Source organism: Fringilla coelebs, assembly GCF_963513975.1.
Source record: "Fringilla coelebs genome assembly, chromosome: 10".
Lineage (NCBI taxonomy): Eukaryota > Metazoa > Chordata > Aves > Passeriformes > Fringillidae > Fringilla > Fringilla coelebs.
Genome location: NC_140036.1, coordinates 6,619,286 through 6,635,919, shown reverse-complemented (window position 1 = coordinate 6,635,919; position 16,634 = coordinate 6,619,286). Strand labels below are relative to the sequence as shown.

The window sequence follows — 16,634 nt, the reverse complement described above, 5'->3', positions numbered from 1 at the left end:
GGGAAGACAGTTACTGCCCTGCTCCAGGGAAATCACTGCCAAAGAAATATTTCAGTAATTTTCTAGAAAACTTAACATCTCTCTGGTAACTGTGTCTAGTCAAAAGTGTTTTTCTCTACATAAATTCCTGTCAGTACACATGAATGCAACTTTTCTGTCAGAATACAGGAAGATTTGGTTAAGGGACACCATTTTACTGTACTGTTTTGTAGATGATTGTCAGCGTTAGATTCCTCCAGTACAAAAAGCCCTTACAGGCTTCCTGGTTACCTCTGACATGCACAGCTAAGTATAGCTCTAATATAGCAGGAAATCACCCAAGAATACACTGGTGCTGCTTCAGTGCTACAAAGCAACTTCTGGCCCAAAGTTAACAGTGGGTGACCAAGGCCTGATTGGATCTAAACACACACAGAGTTCCAGCAAACCCAGTCATTCCAGAGAGGCCAGTTCAACCCCACACCTCAGCATCATGGGCTTTGTGATCAGATCAGCCTGCTTTATCCCTGAGAGACTTTCACAGCCCTGCTCCCAGTCTATGCATAGGAAACCATAAACAGCATACTCAGATGCTCAGTCCTACATATAGTTGATGACATTTCAGGAACTAGAATTTGAGTCTTTTATTAACAGGTTTTGTGGGCTTTTTCTCTTTCCTGAACTGCACTTTAGTGATGCTTCTCAGCAGGAAAGGGAACAGGCTCTTGGTACCACACCGTTCTTCTGGAATATGATTTGATACAAGAGATGTGTTTGCAGCTCCAGTCTCTGCAGACTGGACTGTGCACACAGGGTCTGTCCTGCTGGCACTCACTGTCAGGAGTTCCTGGTAGTGACTGCACAGGAAAAGTGGTGGTTGCTGCCAAGAAATTACTGATGTAAAATGATCCTACAGCGAGGTCTAAAGTTGGACAGCTGCAACTGTCCAGGTGGTGTTCTGCATATAAAAGAATAACAGAATGAATTCCCAGCCTGTAAGGTTACAGGCAGGGGGATTTTGGCTACACTCTGCCTCGTTTAACATCAGGTCCCTCTATGCTGAGTGCCTGGCAGTGCAGGGAGATCCTACAGACTCTGTTCTGAATCATTTCCGTTTCAGACTGGTTGCCTTGCTATCGACAATCTGTTCTCCACCCACCATAGGACTGACACACAACGTGCACCATGGGGTAGGATTTCCAGAGCACTCGATCACACCAGGATGGCAAGTTGTACTTCATCTGCAAACCAAAGGAGAAGTAATGTCAAGGAGAATGGAAAGGGCCAGTTTACAAAAGAACAGGAAAATCATTCACCCAAGCACCATATATTTGTGTCAAGACTTTTTGTTTATATTGACTCCTTTCAAAACACAAGGGCAGAAAACACAGAGATTGGTTTAGGTCACTTTCTTCTGCAGGAGTTACTGTTGCAGCTAAGCAACATAACTCTGAAGGGAAATCAGTTTTAACTTACCCCTGTGGCTTTTTGCTTGGTGTAAACATACTTCTCCCGGGTGCCTCTCTCAAAGCGGTAGGTTGGAGCAAAAGTAATCTCCTCTTCCTCTAAAACAGGAAAAGAGCTTGGTTACAGCTTGGCCATTGGGAACCCTCACCTGGGCAAGAGAGCCATTGCCCTGTGCACCCTGCCCCATGCTGAGGCTGGCAGAGAAAGCTGGTGGATGTAGCATAGGAAACTGCCAGCCAGTACAGGATCTCACCGAACTGCAGGAACACCTTTTGGTCTCTTCTCTCAAGGAGAAGCTGGTCGAAAGCCAGCAGCTCCGGATACTGCTGCTGCCTGATCTTCTGGATAATATTCTCTGCTTCCTGCCAACAGGGAAACAGCAGAGCTGCAGATGATGCAAAACCTCTTATACATACTCCCTTCACAGGTTAACTGGTGAGAGCTCCTGAACTGTTTGACAGAGCTGTAAGCCCCTGGCACTTCCCTGTCCTTCCCGTCACTGAAAAGCCCCAGCCTTTTTTGTGTGGCTGAACATTTGTCTATCAAAGCAGGTATTGAAATGCCCACACACCCCCTACACAAGAGGGCACACACTCACAACCATATGCACATCAACACCAAGCTTAGTGTTTTCTCCCACATACTGAAACCTATCCAGTATTTATGAGGGCTTGCCTGATCCTGAAGGCCTCTTTCAGCTATTCCAAGCTCACTAACCAGAGCAGAAAGGCAATCTCTGGATTGAGCCATTCAGGGACAGATGCTTGTTCACAGTGGGAAGGAAAGTCGGGAGGTTTGGGGAACCAAGGCTGCCTGAAGCAGCGAAGTGTGCCAGATGGCATTCCTGGGTCCATTAACCCTTAGAGAGGGCAAAAGGGATTTCCTTACTCTCCTTCAACTGGGGCCACACTCATGCCCTAGGGATCCCTTCTGTCTCCCCTCTTTTTGTCATGTTGCCCTAGATTGGAAGAAGAGAGCACTCCTATAGCAAGAGAGTGTGCTGTCCCTGCAGGGCTTCCTGCAGCGTCCCGCACCGTCGGGGGCTGTTCCACACGGTAGTTCAAGTCTCCCAGCCAGAAGAGATGAGTAAAGCGATGAGTGATGTTAAATGGACTCAGTTTCTTATCTCCCAGTGTCAGGAAGCGCAGGATGTTCGTGTAGTTCTGGTTGCGTCTGTTAAGACAAGAAAACATCTGCCTGACATCCTAAATTGCTGTGTAATTTCCAAATGCCTGGGATGGCAGAGGCTGCAGCTTTACCAGGAGGGAGCTGCTCCAACTCAGAGCTATTGAGGAGCAGATCAGAAACTGAGAACTTGCCACGCCAGCAGACAGGCCCAGAGAATGTGCTCCTGAAGCCACTTCTGCTGCCTTCTGGGGCTGTGCTTTTCTGAGCTATATGTCCTAGAAACCCAGCATTAGATTATTTCCTTCAGATTTCAGCATCAAACACATAACTAGATTTTGGCAGCTCTTCCAGGCCCTGAGAAACCCTTCAATAGAAGTTAACTTCATCAGTAGCAAAGACCCTGTGCAGAAATCCCGCACCATCTGTTTCCTGGACTGGGAAGGGATGACAAGGCCAAACTCTTCATTTCAAGTCCTCTTCACTTTCAAAACCACTCCTTCCAACTGCTCCAGCTCCTCCCAGTGTGGACACTGATTTCCCAGTGGTGTCAGGATCTTTGCCTTCCAGTCCTGTGCTGACAAGAACCTGCCTAATCCACAAACACTTATTTCGCAGCTGGGTATAGAGAATTAGTCACCGTGGGGATATTCCTGTTCTACACCTCCCTCCTGGTATTCCTGAGGGATCTTTCTCAGCTGTGTCCTAGGGCTCACAGGACTGCCTACAGTGAGAAGGAAAACAGTGCCCTTCAGCACATTATTTTGGGATGGGAAAAGCCTTCCCACATTTCTCCAAAACACTGTAGATCATGGAAGCGTTTTCCTCATGCGGTGGGTTTTCATGACACGTCATGAATGTGTTGTGTGAGGCTTTTACACTTGGCTCTGAAATAATTTTTCCATCCATCTCTCCTGTACCCGTGTACTGTGATCACATAGCAGAAGTCCCTTGTTTAAATGCCCTCCCAGGAGACATTGAACAATTTTTTTATGGTCAGGAAAACATGTTTGTGCCTGTCTGGTGGGCCCTCCTTCCAAACATGGCCCAGAGAATTTCACCCTGGCTCAACAGCCATTTTCAAGAGGGGAGGATGTATCTTACCTGTGTTTTTTTTCACTTCCTGAAGTCAAATGGCTGTTAACAAACCCAAAGGAGGTTCCATTAAACATGAATGACACGCCCACTGCTCCTTTATTACCTGGCAAAAGGGAGGCCAAAAATGACAAAAAAATTAATCCACCTCCAGGCTGAGTCTAGCAAAGATAATAAAGCACCTAGCACATGTGAAGTAAAGTGGAAGATGAAGAAGAGAAATTCAATCAACAAATCAACACAGAAAAAAATAGTGCATACAGCACAGATTGTGGGAACAAATTTTTAAGGGTGCTAAAAAATTAGTTGAAGGGAGAGAAGTTCAACTTCCTTGTGAAACCCAAGAAAGAGCAATCCAATAGCCAGTCAAAAAATGTTTGCTGGGAATGTAAATATATATATGTGCGTGTGTGTGTGTGTGTACACCTAGTATAGACACATACATTAGTATACACAAATAGATTTCCTCTCTTATAGGGTGAAATATAACCAGTGCTAGTGGGATATAACTTTAGGAGTGTCACATAAATGTTGGCCCAGGAGTGTTGTAGCAGAAGAGCTGTTCCCTGTGGGCTGAGCAGATGGCAGCTGCCTGGGCAGGCCCTGCCCGTGCCTCACCCAGCGTGTTTGCGATGCCTGTCTTCACATTGGCTGTGCAGATGTGGCTGATGCGGTTCTCATGCTCTGGCTTGGCCAGGACAACGATCCTGATGTTCCAGAGGGTATGGATGGCTATCTGCAGGAATGGGAAGGGTAGAGCTTGTATTTCTGCAAATACTTGCCAAGCTGCACTGTGGCTGCAGCCTTCCTGACTCCTTCAATAGCACGTCTACAGAAATTTTCTTGCTGTGCTCAGGATATGTTTTCAGTCATTTTAATCAATGCTGGAACCTTGCTATTTTCTAGTATTTTTTTCTAGTTAATCTTTGGATTATCTTGCTTGCACAAAATACTTTCCCAATCACAGTGAGAGTTAGCTTTCCAGATATGCTTAGATTTGTTTCTTGACATCACTGAAACCCAGGAATGTCCAAAGCTGGTCTTAATAAGGTTCAAGTTTCTCTTATGAAAAAGTTTCTCTTCTCAGCCTGTACTGTTACATCCTACTTTGAAAGTGCAATAGCCTAGGATGAGATTAAGCTACAACTGGCTCAGAAAGTTTAACAGTCTCCTCCTTTTTGAAAGTCAAAATAACACCCGCACTTGACTTGAGTGCTCAACATCTCCCTTTGCTCCTAGGCTGGCAGAGTCCCTGCTTTGGCCAGAGGGAGGTCACTGTCCATAGCAACAAGTCCATCTAGCCAGCTCCAGGGGGGCATCTGGTGGAGCTCACAGACATATTTAGCTCATTCTCCTTCACCCAAATGCAATGAAAATAAAGGGAGAGAAAGGGAGGAGGTACAGGCAAAATCCCACTTATTCTCATCTCTTTTATTTGTACAACATGTACACCCTCATCTCCTGTGTTCCATGCAATAGCTGAAATAACCGCTCACCACTTTGAAGCTGATACTGGTGATTTCCTGTAGAGACTGCCTTAGGGTCTCCAGCCATTCCTTCTCCCCCTGGGGATCCTCCTGGGTGCCAATCACATAGATGTCATGAGGGATGTAGTCAGCAGTGTCATCACGGGTCCTCCCCTGCCCCTTGGAGAGGAACCAGGAGGTGATCTTCTTTGGGGCTGGGGCTGCACCTTTTTTTAACATATCAAACACCAAAGGAAGTCAGAGCATGTCCTGTCAAAACCACGATGAAGATAACACACAGGGACAGAAATGATGGGCTTCATATCTCATATCACTTTTGTATCAGCCAGGGCACACTATGACAATGATGTTACCCCTGCCTGAGTCACTGAGAAAGAAGTGATTCTGCTTTCACCACCTTCCTCTTGTTGATCAGTTTTCCAAGGCCAAGGCTAGCCAGGAGTTAAGGCAGAGAGCTGGCCTAGCACTGCCTTGACCTTTTTCCTTAGGGAAGGTCAAACACAGATGCTCAACTCACAGCAGTTGAACCAGGCTTCTGTCCCAAAAGGGAGAAAAAAACCCTACATTCCAACCACACCTTGTCCCCTTCTCTAAGTACCACAGACACTGAGCTGTCTTCCCAGGCTGGACATGAACTGTCCCTAGTCAAATGACAGCAGCTGATGGGTGGTTTTGTCGCAGCATAGGTCACAGCATATGTGGCAGTTGAGACAGCCACGATACACAGAGCATCACCATACAATTTCAGAAATCTTCAACCCTTACACAATCACATCACCTCAGAAGGCTGCAAGCATCTGCCCTCCTTGTTCTTTAGCCCAACCTTTTATACCTCTATGTTGATGCACTGCACCTGCGTGCCCTCTGTTCCCTCTGGTGGTTGGTCAGTGCACCTGGGCACTCCCTGGCTCATTGCTGTCAGTGCTGCTCACCTGCTGCTCACAGCTGTGCCCACTGGGGATGAGGCTCAGCTACAGCCCCACTCCCAATTGCTCCTGTCCTTTCTGCAAGGTGGACAATGATGTGCACTGCTGCACCAGCCACACTTCCCTGTCACTTCAGCAATCCTTCAGAACCCAACAGAGAGAGTCTGGAGCTCATCATGCCAGCTGAGCACACATTTAGGCAGTGTCTGAAGGAGTACCCATGGCAGAAGGGAGCCCATACCCATATTCCAGGTGCCAATGAAGATGGTGATCATATCAGGCTCTGGTTGCTCCGAGTGTTTATTCTTCATCTGCTGCAAAAGCTGGCAGAACCCTTCTCTCTTCTAGACAGGGAAGAGCAGAGAAAATTAATGAGATACTTAACTCCTCTGACATGACCTCTTGAAAAACCTAATGAACCAGGAAATGCCCAGCACACTTGAAGGGCAGATTAGCTCTGCACTATCCTGAAACCTTCCAAGAGGCTGCCTTTCCTGTGGAGCTTTTTTAAGCATTTAGCTTGTGCACTGCTTTAACAAATGCTGAGCTGGTTAGGAAAAAATCTTTACCTCCCTCATTGTCTATAAGAACCTTTTCATAGTGGCCATCTTGACGTCTTGCTTCTCCCCAGTGCTTGCTCTGTCCTCCTGCCTGAGTGACAGCATTTAGGTGTCTAGTATCTCCCTTTAGACAGTATACTTGCTCATTTTCTGGATGTTTCCAGAACAAAGGAGAAATTTATTTTTTACAAAGGCAACTACTGGCCTTCAACAGTTCCACTTTCTACCAAGGAATGCCCCATGTTCCACTCCCACCCAAGTACCTGCTCCAGGCCGGCAGGAAACAAACACCATGTACATACCTTGGAATCAGAAAAAATATATTCCTTCCGCTGTGTTTTTTCTTTTTCTGTTTCCACAACAATAACCAGCTTGTTTGGAACCTTCTGGGACTTGATGAGCTGCAAGACTGAACACAGGCTGGGTGTCACGAGTTGCAGTCACTGAAATAAGGGTCCCACCAAAATGAACAGAAAGAACTCTGCTCAGAGGATTGGGATTTCCACGGTCTTTTCTGTCTGTGCAGTTTGCCTTGCAGACCTGCATTTCAAAGTTGCTTAATCCTGTTCCCAATAGGAACAGGTTTGGACTCCAAGTGAAGAGGACCCTCAAAACTCTTCTGCTTGGAGCTCTTTTCCATCCCAAGCCTGGCAGTGTGAAATAAAGCCTTAACTTTGTGCAGGCAATCCCCCTGTATCCTGAGCCAGCCTACATGTGTTCCTTCCCCATCTGTGAAAGAGGATGTAAGACCTCATTTGGTGGTAAAGGTGATTCCTCCCATCTAAAATAGCAGCTAATTATTATGAACACCAGGTGGAGAAAGCCATGCATGAAAGCTCATCGTTTCAATTACTGCCAGCAACAGGTTGATTTTCTAGCAGGAAAGAGCCCAAGGGTATAATCTACTCTCTCACAAATCTCTTTGTCTCAACTTCAGTGAGCTGCCTGTTCAGAAAGAAAACAGAAAAAAAGGAAGTTGTTTGAATCAGGCAATCACAGACCAAACTGGCATTGCTTGTGATGAGAGATACCAATCTATGTACAAAAAAATCAAGGGAAAGTCACTGAAGAATGTTACTGAAACTGAATGTCTGGCTTTTTACCATCAAAAATCATCACTGAAGTCAGCATGTTCCTGCAGAATGTTTTTTTTTTTTTTTTTCAAGTGGCATTGTTTTTCAGAACAAAAATGGTTCTATTGCAACCAGCTCTTTGGGGAATCTTCTACCAAAACCTGCTCCCTTGCAGTGCTGATTCCAATGTCTTCATTTACACCTGGAGACTGGGTCTAAAACAATCTGTGAAAGCTGGTAATCCCAGTACAGAGATATCTGTGTCTGGCTGACTGGTGCTCATGCATCACCCAGGACCTAGCAGAATTCCCAGAGCATTTGTTCAGCATTTGTGACATTAAGATGACATCTTACTTTTCTTGTGGGTATAAAACTTGTCTTCTGGACCATCCTTAGATCTCTTGATAATCAGTTTTCCCATTTCAACGTCCACTTTGAGTTGCATCTTTGAGAAAATTCCTAGGGAGTCAGTTTTTACCTAGTGGAATACAGAGAGGTTTTCCATGAGGGACCTTCTACACTTCAGTCACATGTATTACAAATGCAGCACTTCCCTCGATTCCTGGACACATATCATTATGCCAATCTCACCAGACATTTTCATGGTGCCAAACACCAATCTCTTAGGCATTTTCATGGTGCCAAACAACACCCAGAAATAGCTGTTATCTTTGTGGCAGCACAGCAGACTTCCCAGGAGCTGAAATACTGACATAAATCTGCATTACTGTCCTTCCACCTTATGATCAGCATCATTGAAGGAGTAAATTTACCTCAAAAGTGACAGGGGGGATAAGGGAGCGCCGGTGTGTTGAATCAGGACCTTCAATCAACAGTGTTTTCACCTGTAAAATAATTATGTGTAATTTATTGCATTTGGTGATTCTGCACTACACTGAGAGTCATAAAATCAGAACAAAGAAATCTTACTATGGCAGAGCACTGCACTGTTGATGAACAAGAAACACACTAGAAGCAAAGGAGAACTAGAAGATGATTTAAAATAGCTTGAAAACTCTACCTTTTCTTCAATAGAAGACAGCAAAGAAATCAGCTGATTGAGTTTCAGTACAATATTGACTGGACTTGCTTCACCAAGCATCTGAAACCACAGCACAGGAACAAAAAGAGAGAGGGAGATTGGTGATTACCAAGCTCACAGAGCACAGCCTAGAGTGCAGTCCCAGGAACATCTCACACACACCAAGGAGCAGCACCTTTGCCACTCTGATCTACAGCGGGCACCACAAGACCATGGAACATGCAGAAGTGTGGGAGGCTGGAAGGACAAATCTGCAAACATGTTCCATAGGGTCAAGGCAGCTGGCCATGCATGGGAGTCAGCTTGCTGCTGGGGGCAAGCTCACATGACCAGGCCTGGGGCTCAGCATACAGAAGTCCTGGACTTTTGTTTTTCTGTCAAGGAGAGGAAAGTCATGGGACTTATGTGGGCTTGGGAAAAGGAAGGCAGTGAAACATCCTGGAGTGAGGTTTATGGAAAAAGAAGTGTGCAGTGCCAGTCCACATTCTGAGGGAGGATAGGGAGGTAGGAGTCCTCAGGCAGTTGGTGGCACTTTCCTCTAGGACAGGAAGGGGGAGCAGGTGGAGAGGGCTATGGGATAAATGATACTGCGAGATAGAACTCACTGTGTGCCCTCTGCACTGCAGCAGAATGAGGCTAAAGAAAATACAAATGGCATGTGCCCAGCTGCACCCCACTGGCCATGGCTGTACACCAGAGCCATCCCTGCCCCCATTAACAGCCACCCACACACCTGTCCTGCTCTTCCCACCTCCCAGCCCCCTTACCTGGGAGCGCTGGTGGGCACCGGGATGCAGCTGCTGCTCAAACACCTTCTGGATGGACTCCAGAGATGGGAGAGTCCTCGAGGCCTCACTGGGAACACAGACACAGCACAGGACTAAGGCTGTGGCTGGCTCCCTGGCTCTGTTCACACTGGGACAACGCCACACAGACGAGATGACAGGCACATGTCCACAGTGGGCCTGCCCTCGCCAAGTGCCCCCTGAGCTGTGGCATGTGTGATGGGAGCAAATCTCAGCTACTTGGTGACATGATCAAGAGGGCAGTGGGAGTCAGACAGCTGACTTTGCCTTGCAAAGCTGGAACATGGCCATACTGGCTGCTCCTTGGGTTTTGCTTTGGAGGTTTTAACTTCCTAAATCTCCCCAGAAAGGTATCCCAGTCTGGGCAAAACCTGAAGATATGGTGTACAAGCAGCATCAACCCAACTATGCCAGCTCATACATCCAAGTGCACTCAAATGCCTCAGAGCCCAGCACAGTCTGGTGCCACTGAATGCTGCAGCTGTGGGAGCAGCTCAGTTCTGTACAGGACCTGTGCAGCTCCTGAGGACAGTGCTGGGGACTCCCTATGAAGAGGAAACTAATTCACAGATATTTCATCTCACATGACAAAGAAGGGCCAGGCCCAGCAAGGGGGTGGAAGAGGGAAGAGGCAGTCCTTGATCTCCTGAGCAGAACCATTTACAGGTAACAGTGACAATCCTCCAGCACTTCCCAATGAGATTCCACAGGATGCTCATTTGTTGAAACTCTGCTGTGTGAATTTGGCACAGAAGCTGCATGCTGATAATGACAAGACTTATCCCAGCAAGAGCAGCCAGGGAGCACAGGTCAAAAGGAAGGTGATGGTGGTCAGCAGCACTGGGATGCTTGCACTGTGTCTAGTCAACGGTGGATATTAATGATTTCCCTGACTTTCCTAAGTCTGAATGGACTGGATTTTATTCCATCTTTGTTAGGGAAAGTGTTCCAAAGCAAAAGCAGGCCTGCCTGAAGATATTTCTCTAGATGCTGAACCAAGGATGACTAATTGCCTAAATTAAACATTCATGTTTGACATTTCAGTCTAAAAGATTTGCTGTGGGACACACAGGAGTACAAGGCACATGTACGAATCTGGTTCTGGTAATTTTATTCCTCCAATGCCACTATTCAGCTCTGGATCACCTAGGGCCAGTGTCACTGCAAACAGTTCTGGCCCCAAATCCAAGTGTCCCGTTGATTTCTGCAGTCATGGAGTCAGACCCCAGGAGGCTGCAAGCAGTTGCAGGAACATTGGGAGAAGTTTAGTTTGAGAAGAGTGAAAGGATATTTACTGTGATGTGCAGGCCATCTCTTGAAAACACAGCAACAGCTGTTTGAAGCAACTCAGTGCCTGCAGATGAGAGAAGGCTGGGACTGGGTCTCTGGTTTGTTTGTTGTTGCTGCTGTTGTTGTCCTTAGCTTGTCTTGTTTTATATATTTATATATATATATATAAAGAATGTGTAAGAATATATATATATATATGTACACACATATATATTTGAGTAAAGAACTGTTATTCCTTTTCTCATATCTTTGCCCAAGAGCCCCTTAATTTCAAAGTTAAATAATTTGGATGGAAGGGAATCATATTTTCCACTCTAAGGGAGGTTCTTGCCTTCCTTGGCAGACACCTTTTTTTCAAACCAAGACGTGTCCCTACATTCAGGCTTGCACCAGCAGCAGAACACACCCAGCTCTGCTTTAGGATGTCACTTTGCAATGTCCAGTTACCAGAAATCGTACAGAAAATCCAGAAATGTTAAAGATGTCCTGGCAGTTGAGGGAATTATAGCCTTGCTGCATCTCCTTTCTTTCATTTCTCCACGTGCATTTATGAGGAATAGGGTTGTGAAACCCACATAAACTTCAGTAGAATAAGAAGTTGGAAATGGGAGAAACCAAACATGATTACAACAGCAGCATCAGAGGTATTTTAGTAACACAAGACTCTCACTTGTGATTTCATTCGATTTGAGCTTCCACTCTTCAGGTTTATTATTAGCTGGCCACCTGGGTCTCCCCTCCCTTGCATGTAGAGAAGCAAAATGCTCAGGCAGGGCGCAGAAGGGCAGCTATTGGAACAATCTCTCTTCTGTCCTCACAGGGGCTTGTCTGTGGGCACCTGGCTTCTAGGAGAACAGGATCAGGCCAGCAGCACAACCAGCCTCACCTCTGCATACACCAGAGAGAAGGGTATGGCAAGCCATGGAGAGAAGTGTGGAAATACGTGCCCCCTGCTACAGAGGGCTCCAAGAGCTCTGCACAAGTTTGGGCTGGTCCCTTTGCTTACAATCAGCAAGGGGGAAATAACATCCTTCCACCAGAGTAGGAGGGAACTCTGCAATGTTCTAGCACCCTGTCAGAGTTTTTCTATTTGTGACATGGAAGGTCTACAAACAGGAAAGGTAAAATTTGTAGAGTCAAGAGTCTAGGCTTTTTCCTTTTTTCATTTCAGCTGGCCTTCACCAACATCTGTGGAATCACTCCAAGTTCACAGTGCATTAGTGGGAAGGAAAATCAGTGTTTAAAATCTAGTTATACACTAATTTGTGCTTGTTTCCATAAATGGCTTGTGCCTGACAATCCTGTGGGTGTCATTTATGCATTACCAAATTATGCAGTTAATCGGTTAGTGCAATTTTTTGTTTTGTTTCTTTCTAAACAAAGCATAAAATATAACACTCTGCTGTCTGAAACCACCTAGAAGAAAACTTGATTGTCAGAGCTGTCTATTCTATATAGATTTCATATCTTTGGACCAGAGTCACAGGTCATGACATCTAAATATACTGGTTTTGAGGGCAAGGCAATTTCTTATGCCAGAAATGAGGGTTCTGAATGCATGCATGTGGAACATTTGTTAGACTACAGTGTTATTGCATTACTCTCTGAAAACCAGCTTCTAGTTACCTGAAGAGTCCTTTGCAAAGAGCTGTAAGTAATTTCTTCAGTTGAGGAAGATTGCTTGAGCCAGTCTGCACCATCTCAAAGTCACTGATGATGTGAACTCTCAGGTAATCCTGGATGAGTTTAAGATGCTCATCAGAGACACTGTGAAGTAAACAGATAGGTCAAAAGCCATCTCTTCTCTCCACTCCCAAATATCAAAGAGATTTCTTATTTTTCTCAAATTCCCACTGTTTAGACACATGGCTAATAAGCCAAGTTCTCTCAGATATTACTCATCCTTTATATTAGAAAACTATACCTCAGTGGAGAAAGTGTATGGGTGATTTTAATAATTCAGAAATGTATTTTTTCTAGACAACAGCTGGACTGTAAACAGCAGTCAATGCACTGTTGATCCGATTCTGTTCTTTATTTGGTAGTATAAATGAGGAGCAGTCTTGTTGAATCAAACAGATCCTCAGCTGTTCCAAACACAGAGGCCCAGCAAGCACAGAACTGGGCTGAAGGCTGGTTCAGCAGCCCTGTCACTTGCCCTTCCTTACCTGCTTGTGTCCTGGTACTGCAGTCGCTGGAGTAGTGTCTCAGAAAGGGACAGTTTATTCACGTCTGCCACCCGTGAGTTTTCGGGGAGAGAAGAGACCTCCTTTGTCTCACTGCCCGGCAGTGCCATGAGGATGTTGCGTGGGGGCAGGACAGGAGGTGTGGGTACCAGGTCTAGCAAAAAGGAAAGGAAAGGCACAGTCATTTCAGCACAGAAATTGGATCCCTTGTCCCTCGCCCCAGGCAGGGCAGAGCCCCCCCTGCAGGGGCAGTCTTTGCAGAAGCCATCTCTTCTGAGGTCTGTGGAGGGCTGTCAGAGCTGGGAAGCTCAGGGCTCAGCACTGGTCCAGCTGTGTTTCCAGGGATGGCAGTGGTGTGAGAGCAGTGGGATGAAGTGTCAGGCTTGAACCTCACATGCAGGCAGCACATGCCTCTGTGTTTGCCTCTGCCTGCAGTGAACCCCAGACAGTTTTGACTCTCCCATCTGCACAGCAGCTGTGAAGGTTAATTTGTTAAGTTGAATATAATGCTTAGAGAACATAGCTGTACCTCACCCATGTCATTCCCATTATCATGGGGATCTGCTACTGAGGCAGAATGGATAGAGGGACATGATGGAAGAAGCACCAGAAACTCCTAATAGAAAGAAGTGAATGACAAAAGTAAGCAAACAGAGATGGAGAAAATAGACCCCATAACCCAGTGCATATGGGCTGAATATCCTGCCTTGTCTTGTGGACATTGACTTGGAAGAAAAAAGGATTTTCCTGCTGCTCATCATATTTCCCTCTTCTGAGAGAAGAGTGGGTTCATCTCCACTGATCCCAACCATGGTTACCTTTCTTTTCATACCAATTGCTCCAACAGCAATTTGTTACACATGTTGTATTGTAGTAGCTGGTTGAGTTGTGAGGTTTTGTTTGGTTATTTCCTAATGGTGGAATTTGCATTACAAAAAGACCCCCAGGACTGACCCACTGCTTCTGGGCTGCTGCTGTGATTCAGAGCCACCACAGCACTGAGCCATGGGTGGTTGATCTGCAGGGTGCTCATCTTCCACCTTTCACATCTAAGATGATCAGACATCTGTAAGCCCTACATGGCTCCACCATGATGGCACCAAGTGCCTTAACAAAACTAAATTCTGTACATGAGCAGCCTAGACCCAGTGCTTATCTCTCTTCATCTGAAGGCTCTTAGTCTTGGATAGAACTTCATTCCCTGCCGCTTGCCTCTCTCTGTATTATTTTTGCTGTAGTTCCTTCCTCAGCCCTGGGAGCTGGAGACTCAGTACAACTGGCCAAAAGCCAGGAATATCTTTCCTGAGCAGCTTTGCAAAATATTGTTATATTTCTTCCAGAAAATTGCATACCAAAATCTTCTAGCTCCTGTTAGATATACAGTGGATTCCATCAAAGGGTTACACAGACTCTGGGTTGCACAGGCACATCAGTCTGCCCTAGTTCACAGGGCCTGTCTGCCTGTCCCAGGGATTGTGTCATTTAGACAAGTTTGATTGCAGTGCTTATCATTTCCAGACAGACATCACACAGGACAGGAAGGATGGCACTGTGGACATGACCTTCCTGCAGGAGAACTATGACGTATCCAAGGGGTGATCCAGGAAAAATCCAAGGAATTATCTGAAACCAGTGAGTGTTAGTAACCCACAGTGGCATTTGATATAAAATAGTTGGGACGATGCCAGTCACACCTCTTCATCATACACCTGCCTCTGTACATGGAGTTAGACTGTCTGCCACTGCCAGAGCTGTGCCTGCTGCTTTGGACTGTCAAAAATGTCCCCTAGGGCAGAGCAGCTGAAGGGTTTCAGATGCCCCTCAGCAGCTGCAGGTGCATGGCACAGCAGAGAAATGTGCTTCAAGCCCCAAGGGAGCATCTCTGTTTTGAGAAAGGCCCTACAGATGCAGGGCAAGGAGAGGGTGCAGAGGTTTGGGAGATGGCTGGACATAAACAGTTGGAGTCCAGATAAGGACACCAGATTAACCACCCCCACACCAGATGCAGTATACTTCCACAGAGGGTCTCAGTGTATCCCCTCAGGTGAGCTAAACTGATGCTCCATGTGCTATACCACAGGACACATGAGGGTTCACTGCCACAGGGCCTTGCCAGCTCAGACCTCTCTATGCTCTGCTCTATTTTATGGCACAATATGTTCTAATCTCCTGCCTGCACTGCATATCTCCAGTCAAGAGGTATGAGTCAAGGGTCTGCATCACCAAGTCACATCATGGGTTTCTTACCAGTGTCCTCCTCCAGTTCGTCAGCAGCCTCCTCCTCTTCCCGCGGCACTGGATATTTGAGGTGCCATACCAGACCCATGTTCTCCTTCTTGTAATACTCTATCAGTTCCTCCAGGTTCTGAAAATACTTCACAGGAACACCTTCCGATGCCTGAAACAAAACACTGAGGCAGTCATGGCTTGGGATTTCCTACCACACAAACATTGCCCCTTGCAGAAGGAAAAACAAAGGCATAGAGAGAGGAAAAAGCCACCGCTGCTGCCCAGAAGAAAACTTGCCCTGGTCTTGCTGCCCATCTGACCACAGGCTCTATGCAGAACAAACAAACAGATAAGCTCACACATTCCAGCCAGAGTCAGCACAGACACCAACCTCAAAGTCTCACTGAAGCCAAATGGAAGAGCTCTCTCACTGGGTTCAGGGTGATTGGGTTCACAGCAAAGGAAGATTTTAAAAACAAATAATTCTACTGGATTAATCTTTGTATTCTCTCCTTTACTAATCTCAAAGCCTCTAGACTGTGTTGTATTTTGTGGTATCCAGGAAGATTTTTCTGTGAAATTGCAAGGTAAACATGGCTAAATCCAGACATTAGCATCCCTTCCAGGATTCGAAGGCTCAGAACTGGGTTCAAATGAAACAAGGTGCCGCCCACACAGAAATGCTGGGACGGAGGTTTAAAGAGTGTCAAGGACTGCAAACGCACATGGCATGACACTGTGTGTGTCAGCTGAATTCTGTGACCAAATCTGTCTCAAGCACACCCTTGCCATTAATCTCAGCAAATGGTTACCCACAGAGGCCAAACATAGGGATAAGGTTTTAGAGGTGTTCAGAGCCAAAGCTTCAGTGTAATTATATCCATACATTGGCACAGTAACTCAGCCAGCAGGAACAGCTGCTATCCCTGCAGCTCTGCCCCCTTGCTTCAACCACAGACCCTACCAAAGACAGACACGGTCTCTCATGGCTCAGTACAGACCTTCTGACCAAGGGAAAGGACCCTGCATCACCTTCAAACTGCACTGAAGTACTGTCCAATCCCAAGGCTATAGCAACACACAGCCAAAGCTCTGATCCCTTTCCTTGAGGCACCCTTTTCCTGGCAGGGTGCTCCTTCTGGAAAACAGGTTTTCCCACAGAAACCAAACCAAGAAGGCCCTGTCAATATCTGCCATAAAAGAAGAGGGGGCAGAATGGTAGAGAGCATTTGTTTTCCATCCCTACAAGGCTGTTGTTCTTGACTTAAAAGATCAACACTGGGAACTGCTCACAACTGGGCAATCTGAAGGAAGACCTGATCACCCCAATGGCAGGCACTGTTTTGCATGCATAAAACTAGATTTTGCA

The 16,634-nt window shown here is 46.2% G+C and overlaps 1 protein-coding gene across 1 annotated transcript in view; it reads right to left on the bottom strand.

Moving 5' to 3' along the window:
- The window catches only part of INPP5D (inositol polyphosphate-5-phosphatase D), a 49,760-nt gene that overhangs the window by 9,593 nt on the left and 23,533 nt on the right, over nucleotides 1–16,634 (bottom strand). The window contains exons 3-18 of the mRNA XM_084212132.1: nucleotides 15,284–15,434; nucleotides 13,019–13,190; nucleotides 12,477–12,617; nucleotides 9,522–9,609; nucleotides 8,734–8,814; nucleotides 8,486–8,557; nucleotides 8,067–8,190; nucleotides 6,942–7,048; nucleotides 6,321–6,423; nucleotides 5,163–5,359; nucleotides 4,285–4,402; nucleotides 3,676–3,772; nucleotides 2,481–2,619; nucleotides 1,700–1,808; nucleotides 1,456–1,544; nucleotides 1,139–1,220 (exon numbers count right to left, since the gene is read on the bottom strand). Coding sequence (XP_084068258.1) covers nucleotides 1,139–1,220; nucleotides 1,456–1,544; nucleotides 1,700–1,808; nucleotides 2,481–2,619; nucleotides 3,676–3,772; nucleotides 4,285–4,402; nucleotides 5,163–5,359; nucleotides 6,321–6,423; nucleotides 6,942–7,048; nucleotides 8,067–8,190; nucleotides 8,486–8,557; nucleotides 8,734–8,814; nucleotides 9,522–9,609; nucleotides 12,477–12,617; nucleotides 13,019–13,190; nucleotides 15,284–15,434 — 1,870 coding nt within the window. The remainder of the gene's footprint in view (nucleotides 1–1,138; nucleotides 1,221–1,455; nucleotides 1,545–1,699; nucleotides 1,809–2,480; nucleotides 2,620–3,675; nucleotides 3,773–4,284; nucleotides 4,403–5,162; nucleotides 5,360–6,320; nucleotides 6,424–6,941; nucleotides 7,049–8,066; nucleotides 8,191–8,485; nucleotides 8,558–8,733; nucleotides 8,815–9,521; nucleotides 9,610–12,476; nucleotides 12,618–13,018; nucleotides 13,191–15,283; nucleotides 15,435–16,634) is intronic.